This window comes from Dermacentor silvarum, chromosome 2, assembly GCF_013339745.2.
Source record: "Dermacentor silvarum isolate Dsil-2018 chromosome 2, BIME_Dsil_1.4, whole genome shotgun sequence".
In the NCBI taxonomy this organism is placed as follows: Eukaryota; Metazoa; Arthropoda; class Arachnida; order Ixodida; family Ixodidae; genus Dermacentor; species Dermacentor silvarum.
In genome coordinates this window covers 222,634,649-222,662,626 of record NC_051155.1, presented here as the reverse complement: position 1 = coordinate 222,662,626, position 27,978 = coordinate 222,634,649, and the positions used below count along the sequence as shown (strand labels likewise).

General features: G+C 45.2%; 4 protein-coding genes across 5 annotated transcripts; 3 read left to right on the top strand and 1 right to left on the bottom strand.

Moving 5' to 3' along the window:
• Nucleotides 1-2,994: 2,994 nt before the first annotated feature.
• On the top strand, nt 2,995-4,367 carry LOC119442717 (E3 ubiquitin-protein ligase rnf8). Its single transcript, XM_037707695.2, has one exon. The coding sequence runs from the start codon at nt 3,104-3,106 to the stop codon at nt 4,058-4,060; it is 957 nt and encodes a 318-aa protein (XP_037563623.1). The 5' UTR covers nt 2,995-3,103; the 3' UTR covers nt 4,061-4,367.
• A 481-nt stretch (nt 4,368-4,848) lies between these two features.
• On the top strand, nt 4,849-9,443 carry LOC119442715 (protein JTB). The gene is made up of 4 exons (XM_037707692.2): nt 4,849-5,078; nt 5,336-5,480; nt 5,798-5,880; nt 9,188-9,443. The coding sequence occupies exons 1-4, from the start codon at nt 4,900-4,902 to the stop codon at nt 9,342-9,344; spliced, it is 564 nt and encodes a 187-aa protein (XP_037563620.1). The 5' UTR covers nt 4,849-4,899; the 3' UTR covers nt 9,345-9,443.
• A 5,286-nt stretch (nt 9,444-14,729) lies between these two features.
• Nucleotides 14,730-20,913, bottom strand: LOC119442714 (perilipin-2). Of its 2 annotated transcripts, XM_037707691.2 has the most exons (6): nt 20,793-20,913; nt 20,208-20,628; nt 18,960-19,097; nt 16,901-17,233; nt 15,414-15,689; nt 14,730-15,043 (listed from the first exon to the last, which is right to left on the bottom strand). In XM_037707691.2, exons 2-6 carry the CDS (start codon nt 20,592-20,594, stop codon nt 14,921-14,923), a joined length of 1,257 nt encoding a protein of 418 aa, XP_037563619.1. In that variant the 5' UTR covers nt 20,595-20,628; nt 20,793-20,913; the 3' UTR covers nt 14,730-14,920. The 2 variants fall into 2 exon arrangements, with proteins under 2 accessions (XP_037563619.1, XP_049518290.1); XM_049662333.1 differs by lacking the exon at nt 20,793-20,913 and having other exon boundaries at nt 20,208-20,646.
• A 1,936-nt stretch (nt 20,914-22,849) lies between these two features.
• On the top strand, nt 22,850-27,842 carry LOC119442716 (uncharacterized). Its single transcript, XM_037707694.2, has 4 exons — nt 22,850-22,913; nt 23,645-23,733; nt 26,449-26,711; nt 27,553-27,842. Exons 1-4 carry the CDS (start codon nt 22,905-22,907, stop codon nt 27,603-27,605), a joined length of 414 nt encoding a protein of 137 aa, XP_037563622.2. The 5' UTR covers nt 22,850-22,904; the 3' UTR covers nt 27,606-27,842.
• Nucleotides 27,843-27,978: the final 136 nt, after the last annotated feature.

Sequence of the window (27,978 nt, the reverse complement as noted above, 5' to 3'; positions counted from 1 at the left end):
ACCGCCGCGCGTGGAAGCTGCGTCAATTCAGCGTCTGTTCCGAGCAGCCAAAAGCACTGTCAAACGCTGCCGGACTACTTGGCGCGGTAACACATGTGCAGCATCCACGCGCCCGTAGCTTTCCCTTCATTGTCACAAATAGATGTCCGCGAGAATAGTTTTAGTCTTTGGAACTACAACCGTGGTGCGAGCGTATACCCCCAATGAACTCAAATCTGGGTCTTCAGTCACTGGCAACACGTCCAATGATTTCTCACCAATCATTTTACTTTTCATAAGCTATATCACCCCTCTACTGAACATCCGAATTTCATGTCGGGACCGTATTACTTATCTCACCGAACTGATCATCTGCAAAAAGTTTGAACTTGTAACATGTAACGCGACATGTTTTTTTTTTTTTTTTTTTTTTTTTTTTTTTTACACTCATTTTTGCCACGTACGTCGAAAGAATGGAATGAACTTCCCGCTGATACTGTTTCCATTAATGGCAACGAAAACATTAGAAAAGCATTAGCTAATATTGTATAATAGCAAGCATTCGTATGAACTAATGTTGGTTACTTATATTATGCCGTGTGGGATTACTGCATTTAACAAACTTTTAGTTAACAGTTGTATAATTAGCAAATCTGTATTTGCTAAATTGAAAACGACCCCCCACCAGTATTGACAAGGACCTCCCTCGCTAAACTTCCCCGCGCAGTTGGGTGCCGCTGAGAAGGCCCTCGAAGTTTTAAAATTTTTGGTTTAAGATTAGCCGCTGTCAGCTTTGTTTCCCTGATGATTGTTTCGTGGTTTGTTTTACCTTGAATGACCCGCTTGCGGTTAGTCGTCTTACGGACTCTTTCTTACCCCTACTTATTAAATTCTTTTGTCTGATTTCGTTCGCAGTCCCTACCTGTCATCACCTTGCTCATTTTTCTTTTTTTTTTAATCCCGGCCATGGCGGCCGCATTTCGATGGGGGCGAAATGCTGAAAACACCCGTGTACTTAGATTTAGGTGCACGTTAAAGAACCCCAGGTGGTCTAAATTTCCGGAGTCCCCCACTACGGCGTGCCTCATAATCAGAACTGGTTTTGGCACGTAAAACCCCATAATTTAATTTTTTTATTTTTCTTTTTAAAATCGACATGTACCACTTCCTTATATTAAAGAATGCAGCCAGTTCTACGGAGTGAAATCTGTCGAAACAGCGGAGCTGTGGTCATTTTTTTCATCAGCGATGGACGGCGTCCATCGTGCGAAGAACGCGCGGCGCAAGCACCTATTATACCCCGGCTCCTCTCCTCCTCCCCGGCGCGCGCTCAGATTGGTCGGCTCCTCTCCTCCCGGCGGGCGGGTCACGTGACCTCTCCGGCTCTGCTCCTGCGTGACGGCGCCGTCATCGACGGCATACGCTCGACTAACAACTCCGCTGTTAAAATATTATCGCGCAAGTGTCGACAATTCCCAGCGCGTTATCTCAGCGCGAATCGGCGAGATCAACAAGAATTATCGCGTGCGAATAAAGCATGGCGAGCGATCAATCACTCTATACGGGTACCTATTCTAGTGCGCTGTAATACGGGCGCACGACGTTCGGACTGCGCACAAGCCAACTCTCGCCGATTTCGCCGGTTCGCGCCGTGTTATAATTGTCGATGATCGCACGATATTATTTAAAGAATTGCTGTACTGTCCCCTGTCAAGTATACCAAATTTGTTGTTCTTATAATATTTTTGGTAATTTTCGTTTCGTTCACTTGCAGCGCAGTTTTATTAATATCTACCCCGCTTCGCTCATTGTTTTTATAAAGTGTAATTAAATCTCGCGTATTTTGCATAATATGTAGTTAAAGCACATTTTTTGCAAAACATTTATTTACGTTTACTTAGTTTTACAAAGTCTCCGTCGCACCAGACCGTCGAGACGGTTCAGAAACGCTTCGCTTGTCCTTGATGTCACGATTACTATGAAATAGTGGTTTTGCGAGTCATATTACATAGGTTAGAAGTGCCGACGCCTCGTTTCACGGTGAGTTGTTTTACGCCAGATACCGTCGAGCGCACTGGCAGAGCGCGGGGATCGCTTGTTTCAGGTCTGCGTCATATACTGAGAAAAGAAAAAAAAAAGAAACCTTTAAAAGTTATTTCGCCCGTTTGTATAAAACGATGTGTAAAACAAGCTATCAGCCGCTTTTTTTTTTTTTTTTTTTCACTCCCTCCTTATTTCCCTCTCCACATCTGCTCGAATCACTAGAGTCTGGCTCCCTTCGATCGAGCCAGACTCGAACTCGACAGGCATAATACATCTCCACAAGCCGACTCGACCGTCTTCTTCTGGGTTCACGTAAGCGCTCTGTATGACGCGTTTCTGGCTCCCGAAATTGCTTCCGCCACATTAAACCACTAAAAGAATAGCCTTTAAGATCCGCATTTTAAATCTAGGGACGCCACCGTATGAGACGTGGATTTGGAGTAATTTGGACACCTACTTGGAAAATCTGACGTCCACGTGTTTTCGTCTCCCAAAATTGCTTCCGCCGCATTCAACCCGAAAAAGCATAGCCTTTAAGATCTGCATTTACACTTTAAAGGGCGCTACTGTATAAGGCGTGGATTTGGGTGGTGTCCAAATCCACGCCTTCTAGAATGACACCCTTTACACCTAAAATGCAGATCTTAAAGGCTATGCTTTTGCTGGTTGAATGCGGCGGAAGCAATTTTGGGAGCCGCAAATACGTCATAGACGTCGCGTTTTGGACACCACTTACACAAAATTCAATCTCTTGCATTCACCAAAAACTTATATGGGTTATTTTCTAGTGTTTTATTGTTTTTTTTGTCAAAAATAGGCGTATAAATGTGTCTCCGGCTCTGTATTTGCTTGAGACACAAGCAGTTAGCAAAAGCATAGCCTTTGAGATCGGCATTTAATATAAGGCAATTTTTGTTGTGGAGTTTCGTTTTCAACTTTCTATCGCATCTTCATTTCTCTGCTCTGGCAACATGGGAAATCTAACGAAGATGGCGCCTGCTGCTAATTTGTGTTGACAAGTGCGACTGGGACAGTGGGACGCCGTTCGGTGCGTTCGCTTTCCTGTGGCTGCCTGGAAAGTATGGCGGCTCTGGGCAAGCCAGAGTCTCAAGTTATCGACTTGAGTGGTCCCCTGCCCGGTCGCCTAGTGCTTGAAAGAGACGAGGAAGTGGTGGGCCGCAGCAGCGACTGCAGCATATGTGTGCGTTCCGTTATGGTGTCCCGACGCCACGCCGTCTTCAGCCGCGACGCATCGGGCCTGTGGCGAGTCGCGGACGATTCGAGCATGAACGGTGTGTACGTGAACGGCTCACGAGTCGAGCCCGAGCGGCCACTGGTGCTGCGGCAGGACGACGTGATATCGCTGGGTCCGCCACAACGAACGAACCTAGTTTTTCGATTCGTCACAGACGACCCTCGGCATCGAGGTGGCGATGCAGGTCAACGCCCCAAGGACGCCGCCTCCTCTAGACCTCGTGCATTTCTCCTCATGACTGGCGGTGGCGCCAACCAGCTGCCCAAAGAGCTCGACAGCAGCGGCAAAGTGGTGGTTTCACACAGGGCAGCTAACGCGGCCGACGAAAGCGAAACTTGCCCTGTTGCAGCCTCGGACAGAGACAACAACAACGTGTTCGTTCAACCCGGTGTTTCGCCCAGCGGCTTCGCAGCTGCGGGCCGAGGTGACGTTTTCTCCAAGCACAGCAAAAAGATCAGGCTGTCCGCTGGCGACAGCGTCGTGCGCAGGGTAGAGAGCATTATGGAAAACGAGCTGACGTGCGCAATTTGTAGCGAGCTGTTTGTTGACGCCGCCATGCTGCAGTGCGGTCACACGTTCTGCTCCTACTGTATTCACAACTGGAGGAAACAGAAGAACGTATGTCCTTTCTGTCTCGCTACAATAAGTTCGGTCACACGGTCATTCGTCGTGGACAACATCATCGACGAACTGATTTGCTTCAACCCAGAACTTAAGCGGTTTCGGGAGACTTTAGCGCACTCCAGGTTAGCTGCCTCGTATGGTGACTCCTCGAAAAACTGAACGCTGCGCTTTTGTAGTGATTTTGCTGTGAACGTTTTTCACCGGTGTGTGTGTGTGTGTGTGTGCTAGCGCCAGTGTTCTCTTTGCTTCCGCCCCTGTCCATATTTTTTTTTTTTTTTCTCCACGAGGAAGAAGGCCAGAATGCTGCGAACAAAAATGACGTTGGAATGCCTGCCACAGGGTATACATCTGTCGATGTTCTAATAGAAATCAGATTTTATTCTTTCTGTATGTGTGCGAGAAAGATTATTTCAGTTTTGCTTGTAAAAAAAGAAAAATAAATATTGCCTATTGGTTGCGTCTTGTACGTAGAATTCTCTTGTTTCGGGGCATCTTGCGTAAGCAAAGAGGTAACAAGTTCGTATGTCATTGTAACCTGATTCGGAGTTTTATATATATATTCGCTTTTACAAACTGCTACAAGTCGGAAAATGCCAGCAATCGCACGTTTGCAATCCCTGTAATCATGGAGCCCGTAATGCCTGCCATGTATCGGGAACGGATCTATGGTTGGTTTTGCATTTTGCATACAATAGAACAACCTGTGCATCGGAAACAATGCAACGATTATATAAGCAGGTGCAAAAAATAATGCAATGCAATGGGGTGTAGCAAGCGCATTGCGCGAGCATAAAGGAAAAAAAAAAGAAAAACTAGAGACCTAAAATTATTCGATATTAAGCCGCAGCATTTTCGATCGACCAACAAAAAGGAGTAAAATTGTCGGTCTGCAGTGGTCGACTTTTTTTGTTTCTTTTAGTCTTGCGCGAGACCAAGGTTCATGACACTGATGAAAACAATAGTTTGTCGCTTCATTAGTCTGCTGTCGCGCACGCAATATGCACGCCTCCTCGCAACACGACTCGGCATGTAAACAACATGGCGGCTTCCAGTTCGGCGACCACGGAGACTTCGACTCTAGGGTGAAAATATCTGCTCCAAATGACGCGATTGGACTCAACATGATTGAAGTGTGCTCCCTAAAGCGCATAATATTCCTGACTGTATTTCTGATAGGGTAAGCTTACGTTCATCTTCCTGCAACCTGACTTGACCAGCGCATAAGTAACCTTCCGACACCGCCCGCTTGTGTTACTACATTTCACAATGCTTATCATTCATTCAATTTGAACATGTTTGAAACACTCGTGTAACGCGCTTTTCTTGAGCTTATTCTTGGAGCAATCCGGTGTTTCACATAATATGCTTCCCAAATGAAATTCTAGTCGCTTCTTGCAATTTGTGTGATGTCTTTTCTTTTTGCTTTGCTGACAGCGCCTGCCTGATGATCTTGACGCTGGAAAGCATCCTCTCAGACCACGACAGTGATCGAAACGGTTCAAATTCTTCAGAGGGTTGCTGGGAGAGGGAAGAGTACGTCGTCAAGCAGAAGTGCATGCCTTGCACCGAATTTGAGAGGGTGAGTAATACGGTCTGACGCACTCGGCGCAGCTCGGTTACACGCGTAACTTTGCCGCGACCTTTCGTCACCGAGTTGCCGCAGCGCGAGTTTGCAGTCTTTCGCGACTGACCGTGTTTTCTTCGCCAGAGTTTTGAAACTGCTCACTTGATGCCGAAATTTGGGTATACAAAGATATTCGACCTCGGAGATGCATGCTCGCTTGCGTGGTCTCACTTTCGCTTTGTGCCAGCTCGTTACATTACTATGTAACTGAACGAGTTCATCTGCTGACATGTGTAATATTTTGACGTCATTAATAATTTTCTTTCTTTTAGGCAAGCAAGCACCTACCAATATGCATTCAGTCCAAGTACAAAGAGCTAGTCACCTGCAGGAACTCGGGTGACGTCTATCGAAGGTATGAATAACGTGCCGCACCTTTTCTTTCGCTGTCGAAATTAAGTTTCGGCCGATTTTTTGTGAAAGTGCAGGTGTTTCTTACCTTTCTTTTTGCTAGGTGCATTTGAGCGTTTACTTGCCTGATTTATTACATGCAGCCACATATGTGTATTTTCTCTGTGACTGGACATTGTGTTGTTTGCTTTTTCACACAACTTTTTTGTTCTTTTTAATATCATGCTGCTGTTGCCGGTTTGCTATATATCAAAAGGTCCTTGAAATAGTTTGGACAAATTTTGTAGATGCGTAGGGTACAGCTACAGCAAAACATCACACCTCACTTTAAGTGAAGTGTCTCATATTAAGAGAGCTACAGATGATTACAAGTTAGCCTCCTCCCTAGCCATGCTTTTTCTCCTCAACTCGTTCGCCAAGAGATCAGGGCTAAGCTCTGCCTTCACTGGCTCCGCGTCATGATGTTGCGTCATGGCGTCTACTCTACTTCCTTTGTCTTGGAGCCAGCATTCGAAGCCTATCCAACCTCTCTGCTAGCCACCTGGCCGTTGATCCCCAGTGAGAGTTATCCAAGCAACGTGCGTTGCGAGCCTTCTGTCGCAGTGCCAAGCGTGTCTGGTATTCTGGTAAATGCAGACGAGCTTAGCATGTTGATGAATGGGTGAAGGTGTAAACAAAAGCCCCTCTATACTACTACCGCTGTGATGAAGGGGCTTTAGCATAAACATTAGCGGCCTGCACGGAGCAGCCACCTGGTGGCGCAGAGCTTAACCAGCCAAACACAGAGCTAATATTGCTGTAACCAAGTGTAAAACATCTTAAACATTTAAAAAGACAATGTGTTCACGATTACACTGCTGCTGAAAATTTACACCAGTAGCAAAGTAGAATATACTTAGTTAGTGCCATATTAGCTCTGTGTTTGTCTGCACCCTGCAAGTCGCTCATGTTTGCGAATCCGCCCATCTTGCAAAACGCCCAGTACCTGCAAGCTGCTCATGCTTGCGAATCTGCCCATCTCGCAAAATGCCCAGTTCTTCTGCGTTTACCTGAATACTGCACACTCTAAAACTCTCTGTTATGTAGTAATTTTCTGGCGTGAAGTGACGACTACAGATACATAGATACTGGTGCCGATCGGATACTGACAGCCCGATGCACTGCAGCCACTCCACTCGCCTGTTGATTTGCAGAGGGACACGATGTCGTAGCTTGACATGTCACCAATTGCTACGTTTGCAGCACACAATGCAACAAGGGCAATTCATGGTCCTCACAATAAGAAACTTTGAGACTAATACTGACTGCACTACTCATGTCAACACAGAGCACATTGTAACACGAGCAGACGACACTTTCTGTGTGATGGAAGTGCTTGAGTGTTGTGATAAGTTGTCGTTGTGTATTCTCTTTCTGTTACATTTTTATAGAAACAAATAATCAACATTTCAACCATTACGAACAATATTTGTTCACCATAAAGTTAGAAAAATTATCGATGACGCTACCTGGGTAGCCAGTCGGATAGCTCACCCAACTGACGTCACATGCACCAACTACATAGATTGTAACGGGGCGGCTGAAAACTCAGGGGAGCAGCGCCGCTGTAATTGATAGCTTTGCCCATTTTACGCGGAGCGTCTAAATGTGTCACTGAATGATCAGAAGGACCTACCTTAACGACTCAGTAGATTTGTACAAAATCGTCAAAATTGTTTCAGGGTCCTTTTAAGCTGTTGCAAAACAAATTTCACTTGAGGCAAAAGAAGCAGTTCCACTGAATTACCACAGTTTATTTACAGTTTTAGGCCTTGGACAGGAGTGGGCTACAGGCTTCATCGCTTGGCAAAATGAGAGAGACAAAATGCAGTGAAAGAAGAGCGTACAGCAGATGGTCAGCAGTAAATGCTGTGTACTGTGCAGAAAAAGGAGAATAAGAACACAGAATGCTGTTGTTTATTCATCACATTCCATGTTTATTACTATACATATAGGGTTTTACACTGTTTCTATGCTGGAACACCAATGTATTCTTCCACTCACTTTTGACTATTTAAACTGGTACTTGGTGCATGATTTAGAGACCTGCATTTTTCCCTGCAAGTTAAAATTTCACAGCAAGATCACATTTTATGGTCCAGATCGTTCAATAAAAAATTGCAAACTTGCCTTCATCTAGGCCTCTTAGTGTCATATTGCACCTCCCAGCACTTAATGAAAACCAATCTCGAAGGACATGAGTGCCGGAAGTGAAATAGCAGTTGTTTTTAACAGCGAAGCTGTTTAAGCCAGCTGTATTTTGTGGTGCATATCAAGCAACTACTAGAAAGAAAATAAAATAAACTTTCCTTGCCGAGGCGGGATTCGAACCCGCGAACCTCTGGTCCCAAAGCGAGCGTTGTAGCCACTAGGCTGGCTGTACAGCCACGCTTGCAGAACACGTATTTATGTGAACCATATAATTGCATTCGAGCGCCGTCATCTTCGTACACAACTGGTGCATTCGTACACTCGTGCTCTGCAAGGTGAAGAGGTTTTGCGCGCTATGAGAGCGAGAGAAAGAGAGACGCATTCACGGAGCGGGTCTTTTTAAATGCGATGTCGGTGTTGCAAGCTGCGCTGTGCAACGTGCAGTGATGGTTGTTAGTCCGAGACGTGCGAAAAGAAATTATCATCATCATGAGTAATAAGATAAAAAGTTTGCACGCACTTCCGCAAAATGCTGGGCTACGATCGCCTAGCTTCGCTGTTTCAAGCGTTGTTTAATATCACTTATTGCAAGAAGGGCAGACAAAAGCAAATTCACATTTTTTTATTGGCAATCCAGGTAAGTAACAGTGCTAAGTATTACACTAAACAATACCGGACCATAAAATGTGATTTTGCAGTGAAATTTTTGAGCAAGAACAGAGCAGAGGTAATACTTTATTTTTTATGACTTCCAGAGAAAAATGCGTCTTTGCAGGAAATGAGCTGTCTTTGTGTGCTGGCTTGCTTCAGTACCACAGTTACAACAAGCCCCCTGAAGTTGATAATTCAGAAGCTTATTACTGAACTTTAGCTGATTCCCTAATGCATTACTGATTATGTATTCTATCAATACTTTAATCTGCTGCCATGAATGATATGTTCCCAAAAAAAAGTCCTCTTAATCCCTTCTGCACTGTGTTTAATAATCGCTTAGTCTTCCCCGAAACACCTGTATGCATCTGCTGGTACTTTGTGTGAGTGTATGTATGTTTGTGTGACCATTGTGAATATCGTGTAAACTTCCTACATGCCATCAGTTACTTGTTTCATACATGCTGCAGGTGCGACAATGAGAAAGAAGGGCAGCACTTCTGGATCTTTGAAGGCAGCATGCTCGTCACGGGTCTCCTGAGCTCACTCTCGGTCGTGCTTCGACAGAAGCACCTTGACCGCAAGATGATAGAGCGGATACAGCAGCAGGTAGCTGCAGGAGTATGACCTTGCATGTCCCCACCCTCACCTCCGTTTCTAGAACAATCTCACCCACCTGGTTCATGGCTATTTATAGGAATAAAGTTTGGCAAACATGTCTCCTAACTAAGGTACATAGAATTAATCGCTGTACTGGTTTTCAAATGGCTGACTTCTTCAAATGTAGGCTTTGTTCATCGAGTAGCCATGAAATTCTGTAATGTAGTTAAAAGATTAGCCAGCCCTGGCCTTGGAGAGAAGCCCTCAAGCTGCAACTTAGTGGTCACGTAAAGAACCCACACTTTGTGCTACTCAATGCGTGCCTATGTGAAACATTCATCAATGACTTCGCACTATATGCTTTAGCATCACTAAAAACAAATATGAAGTGCAGCTAAGTGCACAATATTGTTTTAGTGCATTCGTTAGTCATATCTGATCAGCTCTTTAAGTGAAGCCAGTGGATTACATGGATTACGTATCTGCCAACTCACTGACATTAAAATCCTAGGGACATGGCACTGATAGGGGGGATGAGGAACTTTTCCAGCGAAGGAACTTATTATTATGTGAATCCCAAACTGACTCGGCATATTCTAACTTAGGGTGAATGAGTGTTTTATATAGCATTAGCTTGAGAGCCGAAGGTGATTTTGCGAAGTTACAACGAAGGTATCCGAGCATGCGATTAGCGTTACAGACAACATGCGAGATATGAGTATCCCATGCTAGATTGCTACTAATGTGAACTCCCAGGTACTTGTATTAAGATGCGCTGTCGAATTGTGCGTTATTTATGTGATAAATTGATGAACTAATCTTTCTAGACACATGCATGAATTTGCATTTATTAATGTTTTGTTCCATAAGCCACGTAGGTGGTGGTGGTGATGTTGAAGCAGACGGAGTTAGCCTGGCATACATAGCCTGCAATTGTTCTGCCTGATCCTCCTTTAAGTTGAGATCAGGGGTGTGTCACCAGGTATAGATAAGCCCCGTGACTCGCAGGAAGGCTATCAGCAGTCACGTATTACATCATAACATGTGACACTTCATAAGGCCCATCACATAATTAATACAGACCTTGATGTTAAGCTCCCAGTGGTGCAATGCACTGTGTAACCATCCTTGAGGTTGGACTCCTTATGCTTGTCATCATATTGCTGTATGGCTGCCAACTGGCTTTCTTCAGGGTTCTGTTTAGCTTAGCTTGTTTTCTTACCCAGTTCGGGAAGCTGTGATGCTTCATGCAGATCGGGTTCAACATCAGTCAGGCAAGGTCGTCCCGCTACACAAGGAAGCAGTGCATCAGTTCAAAAGAGGAAAAGTACAATTAAACAGTCTCTGAATCAGCATTGCATTCCCAGCCACCAATAACTTTGTTCAATTGTTGAAATTGGCTGATTTGATAATCAGATTGTGGTTTTGGCAAATAAAACCCCAGAATTTAATTAATTAAATTTAGTTTGGCTGATTTCACGCTGACCGTGTGCCCAGTAACATGGCAACACATCCAATATACAATGTACTTTAGAGTAATTAGCACCGCAGCTTTGGGACTAGTTGTGTCAGCACCAATATTTGCGACATTGCTGTAGGTTTTTGTTATTGTTTTGAAGTTCTTAGTACACTTTTGTGCCGCTGGTCTCAGTTGCTGACAACCTATGTCGATGTTCTGACAACCTTAGGGCTGCTGCTTGCTGACACAGCTACTGAGCACATCATACTGGCAGCTACTGTACTATTGGGTGGGGGAGGCTCCAACCTTATAAGCATGTCAAGCATTATAAGCTTGTGTCAAACCTAATGCCTTGAGACAAGAGAGTGTCTGCTTTATGCCCTCATTCTCGCTGGTTAGAAGCTGTAGAAATCAATGCCTCCCGAGTTGTTTGGTACCTCTTCTGGTCTACGGTTATGTTGATGCGTTTGCTGAGGTGCTGGTAACTTGAGCACTGTCACATCAATCGACACTCACAAGCACATCAAGATCAGCCACTTTCCTCCAGTCAGGTCTGCACAGCAAGTGCATTGTGGGTGGCAGGGGTAGAAGAACATTTGCAAGCTTTGTGTTCAGTTCACAGTGATTTACAGTAGATGTTTCTTTCTGCCTATTAGTTCACAACAGTGACTGTTTCACAGTTACTGTAAGCTGTTTTCTTTATGTGAGGACAGAGAAAGTTCATGTCCACTATTGACACATTAGCATGGCAAATCAGTTCTGTAGAAGCTCGTAAGGTGTAAGAAGGTTCATGAGAGGGAAAATTGTAATCCGCCCGCTTATAGCACCAAGCTACATAGGAAACCCATACAGGTTTCTCTGAAAGAAAGGTTCCAGTTGACAAAAAATTTGTCCTGGTCTGGGGGATCAAGCCTGGGGCAAACGCCTTTCCGGGGCGGTCACTGTGCCATCTGAGCTAACCAGGAGGCTTGCAGATCGCGGTGCGAGGATGAATTCATCTACAACTCGAAGCACAGGAACACTGAATATGAGAAACTAGTTCTGTAGAAGCCTGTGAGGTGGAGGAAGGTTTATAAAAGAGAAAATTGTCATCCACCCGACTGTAGCACGAAGCCACAAAGGAAGCTTTGTAGCTTCATGCTACAGTCGGATGACAATTTTCCCTTTCATTAGCTCCAGTACCAACACATGCTCCAAGTTCCTTGCATCTGGTGTGTATTCTGTCACAATGGCCAGCATGTCCCCATGAATTTGGAAGAAGCATTAGACATTTTGTGTACATCTTCCCTGCTGTGTTGCATCTTTCTTCAGCTCGGAGCTGCATTGTCTCAGGCAGTCGCCAAACAATGTCCACACGCTGAACAGTTGATACACTTATGATCCCCTGAGTAGGCATTTTCTTTTGGGTGCCAAGGCAAGGTGGTCCTTTGCATGCCAAAGTATTTGAGTTGATGCTGCCCATACGATGTGTCCACACTCACATGTGCTTGATCACCTGCTTGTTGCATGTCACATTTCTGCCTATCTTGGTTTGAAGCTTTGTCAGTAAGCTGGTGTTTAAATTTGTGATGTGATATGTGCCCAAATGCATACATTTGTGTGGTAATAATACACAATCTGCTTCGTCAGTGCCGCCTGTTACAACTACCAGTTTTTTTGTGCTTCTGCGCTTTGCCCAGCTAAGGAACAGTACTCTCTCAATACTTCCAATTTAAGCACTAATTTCATCAAACATTAAATGGAAGCCATTTATTTTCCATCAAAAGAATGGCTGGCTCTGGTAGTCTGAGAACATAAATGGAATGGGTGATCACCACGAAGTAGGGATACAAAGCCAAGACCAATAGAAAGTCCGAGACAATAACCAAGCTGCTTCTACCTCAAAAAACGCTAGTCTGTCTTCCAGCACCAGATGACCACATTTGTTGCCTTTTTCCGGATTGGTTCTCTACACATCAGGCAAGCACGGGCTCTGCACATAAAGATGGGTATAGTTTCCATTTTCACAGCAGATAAAAATAGACAACCGCAGCGCCAGCTGTGGAAGCCACCTACAGCAAGAAATTTACTACGGCCGGGGATACAGCACACAGTCCTCCTGTTTCCCTGCACCATGGAAGCACGACTTGCTGCACACACCGGACTGCACATGTAAACTTTACAGCGATGGTTTGCCACAAGCACTTCATGTCGAAGGACACCTACACCATCTGATCTGGATCATAGCTCAAACAATTATTTTTACCATTGAAACTTCGTAAAAGCACAAGTAGCCCTGCATCATTACGTCTACGGTGTGGAGCAATTCACAAAAAAAAAGTGCTTGTGCAAACGACATGCACATCTTTGTCAAGCTTTTCTTTTTCTGCCTGCAGCACATTTCAAATGTGTCTAAGGCAAATTATGTTTTTTTAGTTCTTTTTATTTTTCAGGTAATGAAATTATTGCAATTGTGGCTTAAATGAAGGCAGGCGTTGACACTTATGGTAATTTCATGCTTCTAAATAAAATTAGAGTCAGCAGGAGGTTATGTTCACTCTCAGGACTCTGCAGTGACTGCGGGTATTTACTGATCTAGTGTGCGTCTTGCCGAATTTACATTCCGCACTTTCAGAGCCGGAAGGCTGTGATTTAATTATTCTCACTCTGTGTATACTGCGTTTGTTTTGTGATATGTACGCAAATTAAACATCATTCACACTATTTTTCTCTGTTATCGTGCAAGTGATAAATATGCACATAATGCTGTGTCGTTCCTCCAATGCACGCAGTGTGAGAAGTATTAGGTTATGTTAAATTGCAGGGGTTTAACGTCCAGAAGCTGGAAAGTGAACTATGAGGGGACACCATGGTGGAAGCCTCCATATTTATGTTCACCATCTGGTGTTTTTGACTGTACACCCCAAGTGCGGTACTCGAGCATTTTTGGCATTAAATCTCTATATATGCGGCTACCGTGGCCGAAAATCAAACCCATGGCCTTGTGCTAAGCAGCGCAATGCTATATAGCCACCGAGCATATTTAGGAAGTAGAGCAAATGGGAAATTAAAGTAACGAGTTCAAATATGAGTCTGTTGATACAACTCACTTTCTATTAACCTCTTAAAATTTTTATTGACATTTCTTCAACTTTCGAAACAGTATATATATCTCCAACCTGTTCTCACGAAAAATTGGGCCCCTGGGATTGACAGGCCCGGCTTGCATGTGAAGACCTGTGTCTATTGCGTGTTCTTAATCAACTGCACCTCCTCGCTTCACCCCCCTCCTCTGCTCCCTTCTGTGGCTAACACGCTCGTTTTTAAACATTTCGACTTTTCTCATCATACTCTACACGTCCACTTAGCAATTTCACAGCTGCGTGTTTCCATTGAGCATCCGTGGCACTTGTTTCCTTGACGAATACAAGTACCATTGTTGAAAGGCTGGCTCAAGAGACATCTCTTCAACCAATGTTGATCTTTTCATGTGAATTGAATAAAGCAGCAGCTGCGTGAAACTTGCAGTTAGCGAAGGAGACTGGCAGCACACCCATGAAAGTCGGCCTTGATCCGGTAGGGGAATGACAATCACTGGCGTCAGCAGAGAATCTTGGCGTGGGCTTGTCTATAGGCTTGCTAGAAATTCTGCACCATAAACAAGCTATGGCTAACTGTGCTTATGCACTGCATTTGCTAATTATGTGCGATCACCAGACAAAGGCACCAACCTGCAATCATGGAAGGTCAAGCACCCCTGCACCAACATCCCAAACCGTTCAGGCTCTTGGCAGACAGAGTGCCAATCATTGAATAAGATATACTTTTGCTACCTTGCTGTATTTTCCACAAACTTTCAAGGATCTTGCTTTAAACACGTTGACTCGTAGAGTTTCAGAAAAGCACATGTTCTGTGAACAGCTGCTGAAATGCACGAATTAAGAAATCACTCAAATAAATATGCTTGCCAAGTGAAAAACCTTTATTTATGTGGCAGTATACATGTGGAATGTCTCCGAGCTTGAATGGAGCTCACCGACAAAATTTGGTCCCTTGTGTGGTTACATATTAAAATGTGCATCTAGCTCCTTCAATGCCAGAGGTGCATCCCAGTATAGAAGCTTTGCTCAATACATACACTATATAGAAGCAAACAAAAGTGCGGCTACAAGGATTCATCAGCAGAGGAGTCTTCTTCAGACGATCCAACCGTTCTCGTCGTGTCCGAGCCAAATGACGTCATCTCTGTGGGCGTTGGCAGCAGGCGTTCCACTACAGGAAGTGTAGTCTGTAAACAAGGCAAAAAAAAATCCGGCTTAGAACTACATTTACACAAACAAATATTTTATATGCTGTTGTCCTTGGAGCCTTGTAAAAAGATGCGATGCTTGTTTCTTTGTAAATAAATCTGGATAATTCTCTGAACATTACTTCATAAAACCAGGGGACCCAAAAACACAGCCAGCATGGCACCTTTTGAATATTCTATCTTGTACGCAGCTGAACCGCTATGCAGTAACGAAGCAGATCCCATGAATTTCAGAGAGTGTTTCGAACCCATAACAGCCACTGGTTTTACACATCTTTGGCACGCATCTTTGTGCTTTATAAAGCACGTACAGACTCAACGGGGGTAACCTTCAGGCAAGAAGTCTCACCAGCCATTCCAGTGCCTGGTGGGTAAACAAGCGAACCGAATACTCGAGCCGGATAGACTGCAGGTAAAGGTTGTTGAGAGTGGCCGTAGTCAGCTCGCCGATGTTGGCGACACCTGTCAGGGTCTGCAACATATCCGACATCGAGTTGAGCAGCCGACTGTAGGACTCCTGCAACTGGGAGGACATGCCTCGAACCAGGACTGCGGGCTGCTCCAGGGCGCGGCTAGTGGCACCCAGTGCACTTCGAGCAACGGCAAGCACTGTGGCCTGTACATTCTGCACCCAGAAAAGCAGATTCTGCTTAGACATACACACAAGGCAGCACAGACGTGCATTTCATCGTGCTTCCAACCCTACCCTGTTCCACACAATTTGCTAACTATGGACACGAAAGCCAGGTAGAGCTAGATTAAGAAGTCATCTTCAGAGATAACATTCTTCAGAGGTAACACCAGCCCCTTTACCTGTAATTGGTGCTCTTTAAGCAAGCAAATCATATTAAAGGAAAAGTAGCAGCAAATTGTCACACTAAAGCAATAGATCTGTGCTCCAAGCTATTCAAAGCATCACTTTTACAAAGAACTGAGCTTATGAGAAAGTGACAAACGTGGGCAACCAAACTGAAACCACCACCACTGGTTTTGTAATCTACCAATTGCATTTGTAATTGGATAGTGTAGCCTACAACTCGCAATGAAAATAGCTAAATATGTCACATTTCAACATGAAAAGCAATGTGCTCTATTGGTAATTTATATCGGATGTTCACTGATCAGTGATGCTTGATCTTCACACTGCTCTGTTGGCACCATCAACAGGAGTGTGTCGCCCTCTCTGCGATGACCTCCAACTCAAATCGAGCAGTAGCCATCAACAAAGCATGACCTTCAAATATGCCAAGTGCAGCTTACAACACATATGTAATAGACCCTGTTCGATGCAGGCAATATGAATTGTGGAAAAATTGTGCATCCCCTTCAGTCTAAAATTCCCTCTGCAACTAAGTCGTCCTTTGGTGCAAAGCAAATTTTGCCACGTTCCTAAAAGGGTAATCTCCTGGATTGATTCAGCATTTGCTTTTAGCATGCTTTTAACATCGCATATAGTTCCCATTTTTCATAAAAGAGGGTAATACACAATGTAGAAAAGCATGTGGGCTGCTGAAGCCAATCTACAGTATTTCTGCTGTTGCGCTTTGCCTGTTTAGCTCATTCTTAAGAAATGTGTCAGGACGGGATTCAGAGAGCAAGAAGCAGATGCCCTGTGTGTCCCGTCTTGCTCTTTCTTCAGAATGAGCCATGTGCCAAACAGCCCAAGTGAACATAAACCTTGCCTATTTGGCTGCAGTTACACCCTTCATTAGAATGTTGAATTCATAAAGCTCATCATGATTCACATCCCACCACTGCATTGGCTTTCTACTATATAATGTGGCCTTCTCTCGCAAAGCGTGCTAAACCAGCAGCTCTCCTTTGTGCCACACCCACCTTCATCTGGGCCTCATCGGTAGGCTCACTCAGGAGTCCCTGGAGCCAGGAAGAGTGGAGGCTCAAGCGTGCGAGGGTCTCCTGAAATGACTGGTTGGTGCTGGCAGTCAGATTCTGCTTCATGCTCTGGATCAGCTGCAGAGCCACCTGGAACCGAGAGAGGGAGCCGCCCGCATACCGCTGCAGCACACTCAGCTGCAGGGCAGCATGCCTCGAGGCGCATGTTGTTGCCTTGCGGGAGATGCTGTCCAGCCGAGCCAGCAGAGCCACGTCTTCTGGAGGCACGGTCTCGTTGCCTTCTTTCTTCATGTCAATCCCAAGGGATGCAATGTGCTGAAGAGGAGATTGGGCAGTTCTTATCACACTGTTGTGCTCGTATCACTACGGATCGAGATCTTTGTGTGAAGCTAGCCAATACAATTGTATAGTTTCAGCTCTTTCAGATATAGAACAAGGAACAAAACTTCAGAACAAGGAACATATCTAGGCCAGTTGGTGGTGCACATTAGGGAACAAAGGGCAAAAACGGTGCAGATGGGACAGAAAGGCGCAGACAACTAAGAGCACATTCTGATGGTGCAAGCAGTACCACCTGTCTCGAGCACTACAAAGCACGACTGCCCGATCAGAGGAAAAGGATGTAGTGGTCAGAAGGTTCAGCCTACTTTATTTTGTCAAAGTACAAAAGGAAATAAAGAATTACACTACAGGACACATCTGAAATTACTAAGACATTTCGAGTATAAACTCTCTCTGGCAGTTTGTTTCCTCCACAACCACTTATGAATTGAGCCTACCAGCACTGTAAAAACATTAAGCGGATACCAATTTCATGCAAGATAAAAATGAACAGCCGATAGCCCAATAACTTTCAGTAGTAAGAATTGCAATATTTAAAAATTCATCTGCGCAATCACGGGACTATGTCTTAAGCGATTCACAAAAAAGCAGAATGAATTCTCTAAATGCCAGCTAAAGATTGTCTCAAGTTCATCTAAAGCACAGAATAAGACTAACAGCATTGGGCAAGAATGGATAATTAATCATATTTACTTCTACATCTCCATATTTATTAACTATGATTAACAACAAGCTTGGTATGATTACCAACAAACTAATGGAAGTTCAACTGCCAAGAGTAATGCTGTGGCACCAATTACGAAGTTATCAGCCCTAAAGCAATGTTCTAGCGGTGAAAGTTAAGACATTTTTTTTTTAACAATTTGCCATAAAATCCCAACTATACATGCATATATGTATATATATATCTAAATATACGGGAACGGCATCTGGCCCAAGATAAGCAAATTCCCCTCTCCACTGCTTCTAGCTAAGACGAGAGAGATTCGAACAGGTGTTTGGGCAGGGTAGGGCTATAGTAGAAGCATAAAGGTTCTGTTCTAGGGCGCGAAAATTTCCATAACTAAAGAGCGGGTGGCAAGGAACAATGACATCAATTTCAGGTTGTTCTCGGTCACAGCAAAAAAGAAAGGCAAGGAAGAAAGTGAGGCACAATTTAGCTCTGCCGCACCCCAGTACCTTTCTCAGTGTTTTCCCATTAGCACTAAGCTTATGGTGAAAGTTTAGTCAGTGTACAATAGTTTACTGTTGGAAAGACGGTTGCAGGGCAGCCGAATTCCAGAATTTTGCAAATTGTCTATTACAGACTAGCTGCAATAAGGTTGCAGTGGGCAAATCATTTTGTGTCCTGGCCTACCCACACTGCGAAACATCTGCCTCGCTGGGGTATGGAGCCTCAGTTGTCACATTAAATGGCTGGACCCTTCCCCTGTCCAATGAAAAGCCATGTATGACAACTTGCTGTTATAACTGCCAACTCAATTAAGCACCCCATCGGTAGCCCGACAGCCTTTTAATTATTCATTTATTTTTGTTTAATAAACATTTTGTCTTTCCCATTAAGCAAGACAAGCAACTCCAACAGAACACAGTCAACAAATACATTTTGCTTAGTTTCCTCGTGTGAAATAATATTCATTATGCAGCAGAGGAAATACCATGAGTGCCTGTTCTATAGACATGCAAATAGCCAGCATACCTGGTCCAAGGTAGCTTCAGTAGCAACAAGAGCCTGCTTGGCATAGCCCAATATTTGGCTTTGGCACTGCGAGATAGTCTCCACAGGATGTGCCACCATGTGAACTGTACCGGCAGACACATTTTTGATGTTGTTGATCTGCAATCACGGAAGCATTCAACTAATCAGTGCAGCAGGCACAAAGTTCAACGGTCGAGTGGTGATATCTGCGTCATTTCATCATCCTGTCTCAGCTGCACACTATCGGGTAAAAACCAGGATGTGCCAAAACGATAAAAATTGCACTCCCTTGGCAACAGCACGTCACGCTTCAGTTTAACTTCATCATATGCAGGTTTCGCACAGCTTTCTACAAATAAATATGCACTTTTCAAATGCCGTTTCAATCGAACTGCTGCTCAAAGAAAGCTCCCACTGCACGAAGCCTTGCACAGGCTATAAAATGCCACAGCTTGGTCTCCGAATACTTACATGGCTATTTTAGCAGCTTCACAAGTGCACCTATTAAAAAGATCGAAATAGCCAATATAGCCCCTTTACTTCGATCCTATAGGCATTGCTGGATGATACACATATGTTTTTGTCCACTTTCATTTTCATTTAGCTTCAATTAAAACTACAAATAATTTCCGCTATGCTTCAATGCTTGGCTTCATTATCTGTTGGCTTATATATGTGGGTGTGAATAACAAAAATCGGGCCCTTCAGTTCCCCTTCTCCTCGTTCGCATAATACACTGAGAAACAGGAGGAAATTTGCACCTCTTTACGGCAAAGTTATTTGATATCGTGGGCAGCCAGTCTTGAACGCCGCCTCGAACAAAAATAACTGGTTTGCTATGCGATTGTGCAAGGGAAGTTATTTAGCGATCGCGCGAGAGCTCTTGTACAACGCCCCTATAGTTTCACTAAAAAAAAAATATTGTACGCTTGTTCTAGCTAGCATTTCCAATAAGCGATAGCAGGCACGGACATTTTGCAACGCTATAGCAACTTAATTGTCAGGAAAAATAACGATCTCAACATGAAAACAAAGGGTTGTTTACCTAAATGCAATTTATAAGAATATTACTTTTATCCATACAGCAAACGTTACTTTACAGGCGTTCGTTAACGACAAGGAAATAACACCGAAGTGAGATTTCCGCCCGATTACACATCGTAACTGCGTGACGCAGACCGGTACGCAGATATATCCGCGAGTACCGGTACACGCAAGGTGACCCGCCTCTTGCCGACACACACTTACCTGAGACATGCCGTAATCCTTGACATCGCCATACTTCTTGAGCCCGTACTCGACGGCGTCAGTCACTATCTGATCGGGTGCTTTCTTCTTGACGTCAGGGTAGACCTCTTCGAGCTTGTCGAGTCCCTTGCAGGCCAAACCGTCAACGATGCTGATCGGTGTAGCCAACTTGTCCACAACGGGCTTGCTTGTGGCGAAGGCTACTGCCGCCGATTTCTCGGCGGTGCCGATCGCATACGCCAACAAGCCCGGGTTGGCTTTTGCCCGAGCGTACGACTGCGCTGCGGTTTCCCACAGACTCGTGACGGCGGGCAGTTCGCTTATTCGAGTTACGAAGTTGGACTGCACGCCTTGAAGGGGCGGTGCCTCGGTAATGGCCTCCGGCATGTTTGGTTTCCTTATATGCGTGCGACAAGGAAAACTGCAACAGAAACAAAGCAGTTATGTGAAGCCAGCCGAAACTATCAGATCGCGCCGTTTGTCTTCAACCGCCTAAAATAGCAACGACCCCAACAGGAGAGATGCTGAACTGTGAGTTGACGACAGTTCGCAATACAATATAAAAGGAAATTGAAAGTTTCTTACACGAGAGCCGAGCAGCAACACTACGCTCCAAGAGCTGATGTAATCTGCGCGAAATGAGCTGAGCGGGCGCTTATATATCAACGGAACTGTCGTAGGAGAGAGAACGCGCACTTCTTGTTACGCGCAAACTTCCGGAAGAGAAACCGAAATCAAAACTGACTTGTTGCTTGCGCTAACTTGTGCGGCCTATGTGCGAGACAAAACACAATTTGTCTTGTTCTTGGTTTTTGTATTTAAAGACTCACATTCGCATGCATATTTGTTTTAAAACTCAACATTATACATTTAATACTACTCCCAGTATGCTTTTGTATGATTAGAAAGAATCGTCTGCGTTGCCGTCGTGTACCGTAGACGCCATACATCTCGACAGAAAGCTTCAAATATCATCAGAGCCTGCTATACATTCCCAGAAAGCAATATTTGAAACTGCTGTTACTTCTTCAGCTTATAGCGAACACTAATCGAATCAGAAGCAAATAGAAGGAGTATAAACATGTACAACGGCGTTGTCTCCTCCACACACGCGAGGTAAGCGAGAATGTTTCATGCCAGTGGCAATATATTGACAGCTACCAGCAGCTGCTTCCTTACAGTAATTTTGTTTCATAGGGCTTCGAATGTTATTAGGAGAGAACCATACGACCTGTTCGCGGAGTCGGAAACACAGGTTGATCAAATGCAGTCGGTTGCGGTATCAAGCAGCACCAGGTAAGCGCTGATATTGTCTTCTATCAAGAAGGCACGTCACCTAAAACGTTCTACGTTCTTGAATTGGTTTAATGTAGCCAAGAAATTGACAGAATTGTCTAGCAAGCCGTTAGTACGCTGTTTCGCAATTAATTTGGCATAACGGTCGACGAGATTGTCAAGATTCAGCGGTGACCGCAATAGGCATTCGTCACGCTTATTACCACGAACGTTAATTATGCATGCACATAAATATAAGCACACGAGTGTTTTCGCATTCCGCCGCCGCTGCCGGGAGTTGAACCCACGACCTCGCGCCCAGCAGCACATCATGAGTCTCGAGCCACCATATGGCAGTCTTCACTTCTCCCGCTTGTCTTGAGCGGCCGGACGTGTGAATCGGTTTTCGTCTTTATCATTATTATCCCTTTTGCAGTGAAGGCAGGCTTCGATAATCGTGCGCATAGTAACTCCAAATATTCGACTATGACCCATAGTATATTTGACTAAATTGAACATTCATTTTTTTCCCTAATTGAAACAATGGTTCGCGTTATCAAACCTTGATATAACGAAGTCAGATTCGGAGCAAGATCTTGTTTGGTATATCTTATATTCCTATAACAGAACGTACAGAAATCTGTGTCAACGAGTTCGCAGTCGAATCCTTGCAACAGAATTACAGGCGCGAAGCGAACAGCGCTATGATTTAAATTTGATGAAAAAAAAAAAAAAAAATCCTACAACTTGGTGGTACCATTGACCAAAATACGCTTCTTCTTCTTTTTTTTTTTTTTTTTGCGTGTAATATAACTTCGTTAAACGTATAAAAGTGCGTACTTAAACTTACTTTTGTGGGTTTCTCGGCTTTTTGCTGCTGGTTCGCACAGTATATTGAGCCACGTGAAAACATACATTTGCTTCGCTATATAATTCGCTATAACCGATACTGCGTTGTATCTCGCATTTTCGGTATACAACGGTAGAATTAATAATTACAGAAACAAATGAATGTCCAACCAAATTTAGAATTGTTTAGTTATATCCCATACTTTGCAATATATACCCCCACTACGGCGTGCCTCATAATCAGAGTGTGGTTTTGGCACGTAAAACTCCATAATTTTTTTTTTGCAATATATATTCGTGTTTGTTAAATCGAGGTTCGACTGTACTCGCAATTTCGCGTATTCGCACATCCTCAATTATTATTATTATTCTCTTGCGTGGTACCGATCGAGGAATTGTTTCTTGTGCTGATAAAGGTTAATGAGCGCAAAGTAAAGACGAGGAAAGAGGTAGAAAAAAAAAAGTATACAGGACAGTATGTAGCCCGGCAACGATGTAACCGTAAACAATCAGTCTCTTTTCAGTTCAGGCAACGAGAGCTCGAATGAAATCGACGGAATACTTCACAACGTCATGCAACAGGTGAGTCGTCTTTGCCACCTTTTATCCCCCTTCTCGAACGACGTGGTTATCATGTTGTCGCCTATATATGGGCATCATCGTAAGCATTAATGTCTAGATCACGTTGGGATAACCGCGAAAGCTCGAGAACGTCCTACAGCAATCGAGTGATTCTCGCAGGTTCTCACACTCTGATAGGACTGGGCCGTCTTTCTACATGTGGCTATACAACATTCGAGATGCACCAGTAAGATCGCAAGCACATTAATGCGTATTACGCTTAATCGGACATAAACATTACGTATGTTACGTAATACGTACGTTACGACCCACCGCGGTTGCTTAGTGGTTATGGTGTTGGGCTGCTAAGCACGAGGTCGCGGGATCAAATCCCGGCCGCGGCGGCCGCATTTCGATGGGGGCAAAATGCGGAAAACACCTGTGCACTTCGATTTAGGTGCACCTTAAAGAACCCCCAGGCGGTCCAAGTTGATCCGGAGTCCCCCCACTACGGCGTGCCTCATAATCAGATGGTGGTTCTGGCACGTAAAGCCCCATAATATAATTAAATATAATACATATTACCCGGTGAGAATATATGTCTGTTCCAATTTGTGGCATTCGATGCATAGCCGGTGATTAGCGAGAAAACTCGATCGATCGCCGAACGATGAGTAGTAACACACAATATACTTCATTGTTTTCGAAGAAACCGTCTTACTGCCGCGATTCCTCCGGTTTATGTGCCGCAGGTGGACGCTGAGATCCGGCAGTGCGTGGATCGAGGGAAACCACTGACAAGCATTCTCTATTCGCCCCCCGGGCGCGCCCGGAGGCACAGGTTCGTTCACTGCTTCTACGTGATACTGTTATATCACGTTTAACATCATGACTATTTGCGCGTGTATAACCATGCAAGCTGGGAGTTGTTGGCCGTTGTACATACGTGGTGCGGTACATTTGGATGTGCGCGTGCGTGAACACATTCCTGCAGGGCGCTGGTGCACATTTTACTCCCTTTACGGTGCGACCCTTCTGGATGTATATCACTCTATAAAACGTTCACGCCCTTTTGAGTGTATCTTGCTTCCAAACGAGAATCGTATAATCATTCTCGCTTGCGTTTCCTTCCTTGAAAACTCGTTCGTATACGCTGTAAGTACAGTAAACCCTCGTTAACTCAAACTCTGATTTATCGGATAAGCAGAATTTCTTTCCCTGGCACGTTGTCAACTCCATGGGTTTTCCACCCCTTATCTATAGAAACGCCACTGCGCCGAACTCCGGTTATCTCGAAACTTTTCAAAATGCAGAAAGAAAGACGGTATACCGAAACGTTTTTTTTTTTTTTTTTTTTTTTTTGTACTTTATTTGCGCAGTGTGGTATCGCCAAAAAGTGAGGGCCGGTATTTTGTAGCGATGCCTTTTCCGATGCTAGTTCCTTTTCGTGCTTTTCGCGCTTGGTCAGCGGTCAGAGCGACGGTCCGCTCACGTTATCAACGGGATCAGCCGGCCGCGTGAGCGGTGGGTGATAAGACTATAGCATAGAATAAAGCATAACGCATCGCTACGAAATACCGGCCCAGGCCTGCAATTTTGTCCCTATGCCATTTTGCTTGATTCTACTTCACTCTCATCTACAGTTCTCGGCTGGCTGATCCCATTGATCACGCGGGTGGAGCGTCGCTACGGCCGCTGACGCGCGCAAAGAGGGCCGTGATACTTTAGCGATGGCTTAACCGGTGCAGTTCATTCTCGCGCTTTGTCAGTGGTCAGAACGACGCTCTGTGGAGCTTTTCCTCGGTCGAAAACTCCGGGGAACCGAGCACGTTCGCGAGATCTTTAGCGTAATTCGGTTTCGAACACGGCGTCAACATGTATCTGCGTTTGCGCTTATATGTGCGAGGTTCGCCGTTGCCTATATACGCCCGACGTGTCGGTTGCTGGGTCGCACATAATATCGCAAAAATGATCTATTAAAAGTACCGCTCCTGGTACATTGAGCTTTTGTGAGGAAATCGGCGGTTAACGGCGCCATATTGGAAATGCGTCATGTCGGCTTTACGCGGTGGTTATGCTTATGTTTTCGTGAATTCGGCTATTCCGAAACTCCGCTTATCTCGAAATTTTTTTTCCAGTTTTTACTACTTCGAGTTAACGGGGTATTACTGTACTTGGTGCGCAGCTTTAAAGAAAGGCACGCGAGGTAAATGATTATTGTTTGGGGACACGATACTCCCCAAATGGTGTAAATTGTTTTTCGAGTGTGAGCTGGCCATCTGAAACCATGTCCGACACCGTTACGACAGCCAATTAAGCCGTCTGTGAATGGTGTACACTCTTTAAAAAAGTTTGCACCCTCTGGGGCTTATCTTGTCCCACAACGATAATCGTCATATGCCTTGCTTGCGTTTCCTTTCATGAAAATTCTGCGCTCGCTATTTTCCTGTCGAGAATGCTATGTCACTTTGATAACGCAAACTTTTTTAAGAGTGTGTGCTAATGGCGCTGCACTATATACGGTTTCCGTTAGTTTCTGTGATGGTTTAGGTTTCTACTCCGGGCGGCCGCAAGCGCCCGCCCAGGCCGCTGCATCTTGAAAGTCATCTGCGACGGGGACACAGTCCGCCGTGCGCTGTGTTTTCGCGGCTTAGTTCGCGTTAATGCGAGACACAGCACGAAGGTCAATTCGCTCGCTCCTGCTGCCGCGCTTCCTCACTCCAGCGTTTTGACAGCGAGTTACCACGGATCCGCGGCCATCGAGTGAGATGTGTTCATGTTTGTTGGTGCGCGCGTGACACCATGCTTGTTAATTTAGTTACTATGCATATATGTTTACAAGTTTATACCGCCGACAAAACTACTATCCTTACTTCGTACAGCTGTCCACTAATTTTATATCGCAATCGATGCTTCGCCTTTCGGGCGAAACTGCGACTTTTTCTTAAACGCTGAGCGCCCGCTATTTCCAGGTCATGAACGGAGTGCGCGTTATATCAGCCTGACATAGCACCCTTGACAGGAAAGTAGCGAGCGCAGAGTTTTCAAGAAAGGAAACGCAACCCCGACAGATGAAGATCTTTAGATAGCTTTAGGTTAGGGGGCGCAAGGCGCACCCAAGCGTTGAGCGACGCAAACCACCTGGCGTACAAAAGAACCCAAAGCGAGCACAAAAGAGCGCAAAAGCGTGCACTGCACTCTAAAAAAAGTTTACACCCTTTGGTTCGTATCTTGTACCCAAACAATAATCGTCATCAGTCTTGTCCGCATTTCCGCACTGTCAGCCCGGTACTTCCTATAGTCACGAAAGGCTGCAACTGCAACTGCAACGGCCTCGTCATCCTCGGCGGGCTAACCCGCCGAGGATGACGAGGCCGCCTTTGACGAAGATAGGTCCTCCTATCGAAACGTTGGCGAGCCTTTCTGAGGCACCTTATCCCTGTTTATAATCCCCAGACAACAGAGAGCTTTAGGTTAGGGGTGTACACTTTATTTTTATTTTTCACAGTGCACGGGTTACTCCAGTGTGTGTACGTGTGCACTTTTGCTGCTGCAGCCAGCCCTTCGCCGAGCGCACAGGGGCCGCGGCCAACGTTGGCAGGTCGCAGCAGCGACCGCGTCAGCTTCCTCGGGGCTGCTCCTCGCGCTGTCCTCCACCAGCGAGCGGCCTGCGCTGGCTGGACACGCCGCACGCCGTGAGCGTGACCCGGGGCATGCGCGGCACCCAGCAGCTGACGCCCTTCGACGATGGCCCGCGTGCGCCAGGCCTACCACCGGGCGCGCTGGATGAACCGGGCGCTGCAGTTCCGCATAGCACTGGTCCGCTCTGTTTCATCATTTTTACGAATACATGTGCATGTTTTGCGTGGAGTATGAGCATTCGTTACTTGAGGGGTGTGTGTGCGCGGGGTTATCCGTTAGGTGTGCCAAGGTCGGGCGAGAACATGAAAGTTAGGACACAGGGCGGTCGATCCCTAGGCCACGCGACCAAAGTGAAATCGAAATGACTTAATTCCTTCATCCATTCATGTTGTTTTCTTCCCGTGTATACTTGCATGCACGATAAGCAGCTCCAGGTGTCAAAATTAATCCTAAACCCTCCACCACGACGTCTCCCATAAATAACGCACTGTGCAGCTTTGTCACGCTAAACCGCACAATTGATTTTGAGGCTTGCCCTATCACATATCGTTTTATAGTCTGCGAGGTTTGTTTTATTCCACGAAATATTGCTAGCATGCGACCACTCTACGCATACGTGCCTTTCTAGGCATTTGACTGTAAATGTTTTCTTTTACTATCGGTTCTATATAGCCTTGCTTTGTGGTCACCAGTCGCGACCTTCTCACGTTGGCCTGTTGACTGGCGGTTGCATCTCTCTGTATCTGCATTCCCACATCTGTTCTTCGTGTGCATGGCTAAGCCCGAGGGCGCGGGATCAAATCCCGGCCGTGGCGACCGCAGTGGGCGCATTTTAATGGCAAGGGGGAGGGGGGTTGCAAAACGTCCATGTACCATGCATTGGGTGCACTAAATAACCCCAGGTGGTCGAAATCAATCCCGGAGTCCGCCATTACGGCGTGCCTTATAATCAGGTCGTAGTTTTGGCACGTAATACCCCAGAATTTAATTTTTTTTTTGTGTGTGTGTGTGATTTCAGGACGTGAACGATCCCGAAGTGCAACAGTCTCTGCAGGCAGTACAGCCTTTTGACTTCCAGGTGGGCGGCAGAGCGCCTCCGGTTCACATCGCCGGCGTCGATCCCGACATCGACGAGGAAGCTGAGCTGCCCGACTTTCCTGATGGGCAGTAATGAGCGACGAGCTGTCGCTTGCCTCGTAAGCTAAAATATGCGTTGATAGGCGCACGCACCGAAGATTGGCACAGCGTTTCCGACAATAGCTATATAGTTATGCAGTTTGCGTTCCTTTTTTCCTGATGTGCATTCCCCCCCCCCCCCCCCCCCCCGTTCTTTTTTTTTTTTCTTTTTTCTTCTCGAAGTTAATAAAATGTGTGGTGAAGAAATCCAAACATACTCGAACACTGTCTACTCTTTTATCTGTCTACAAGTACAGGTAGACAGATA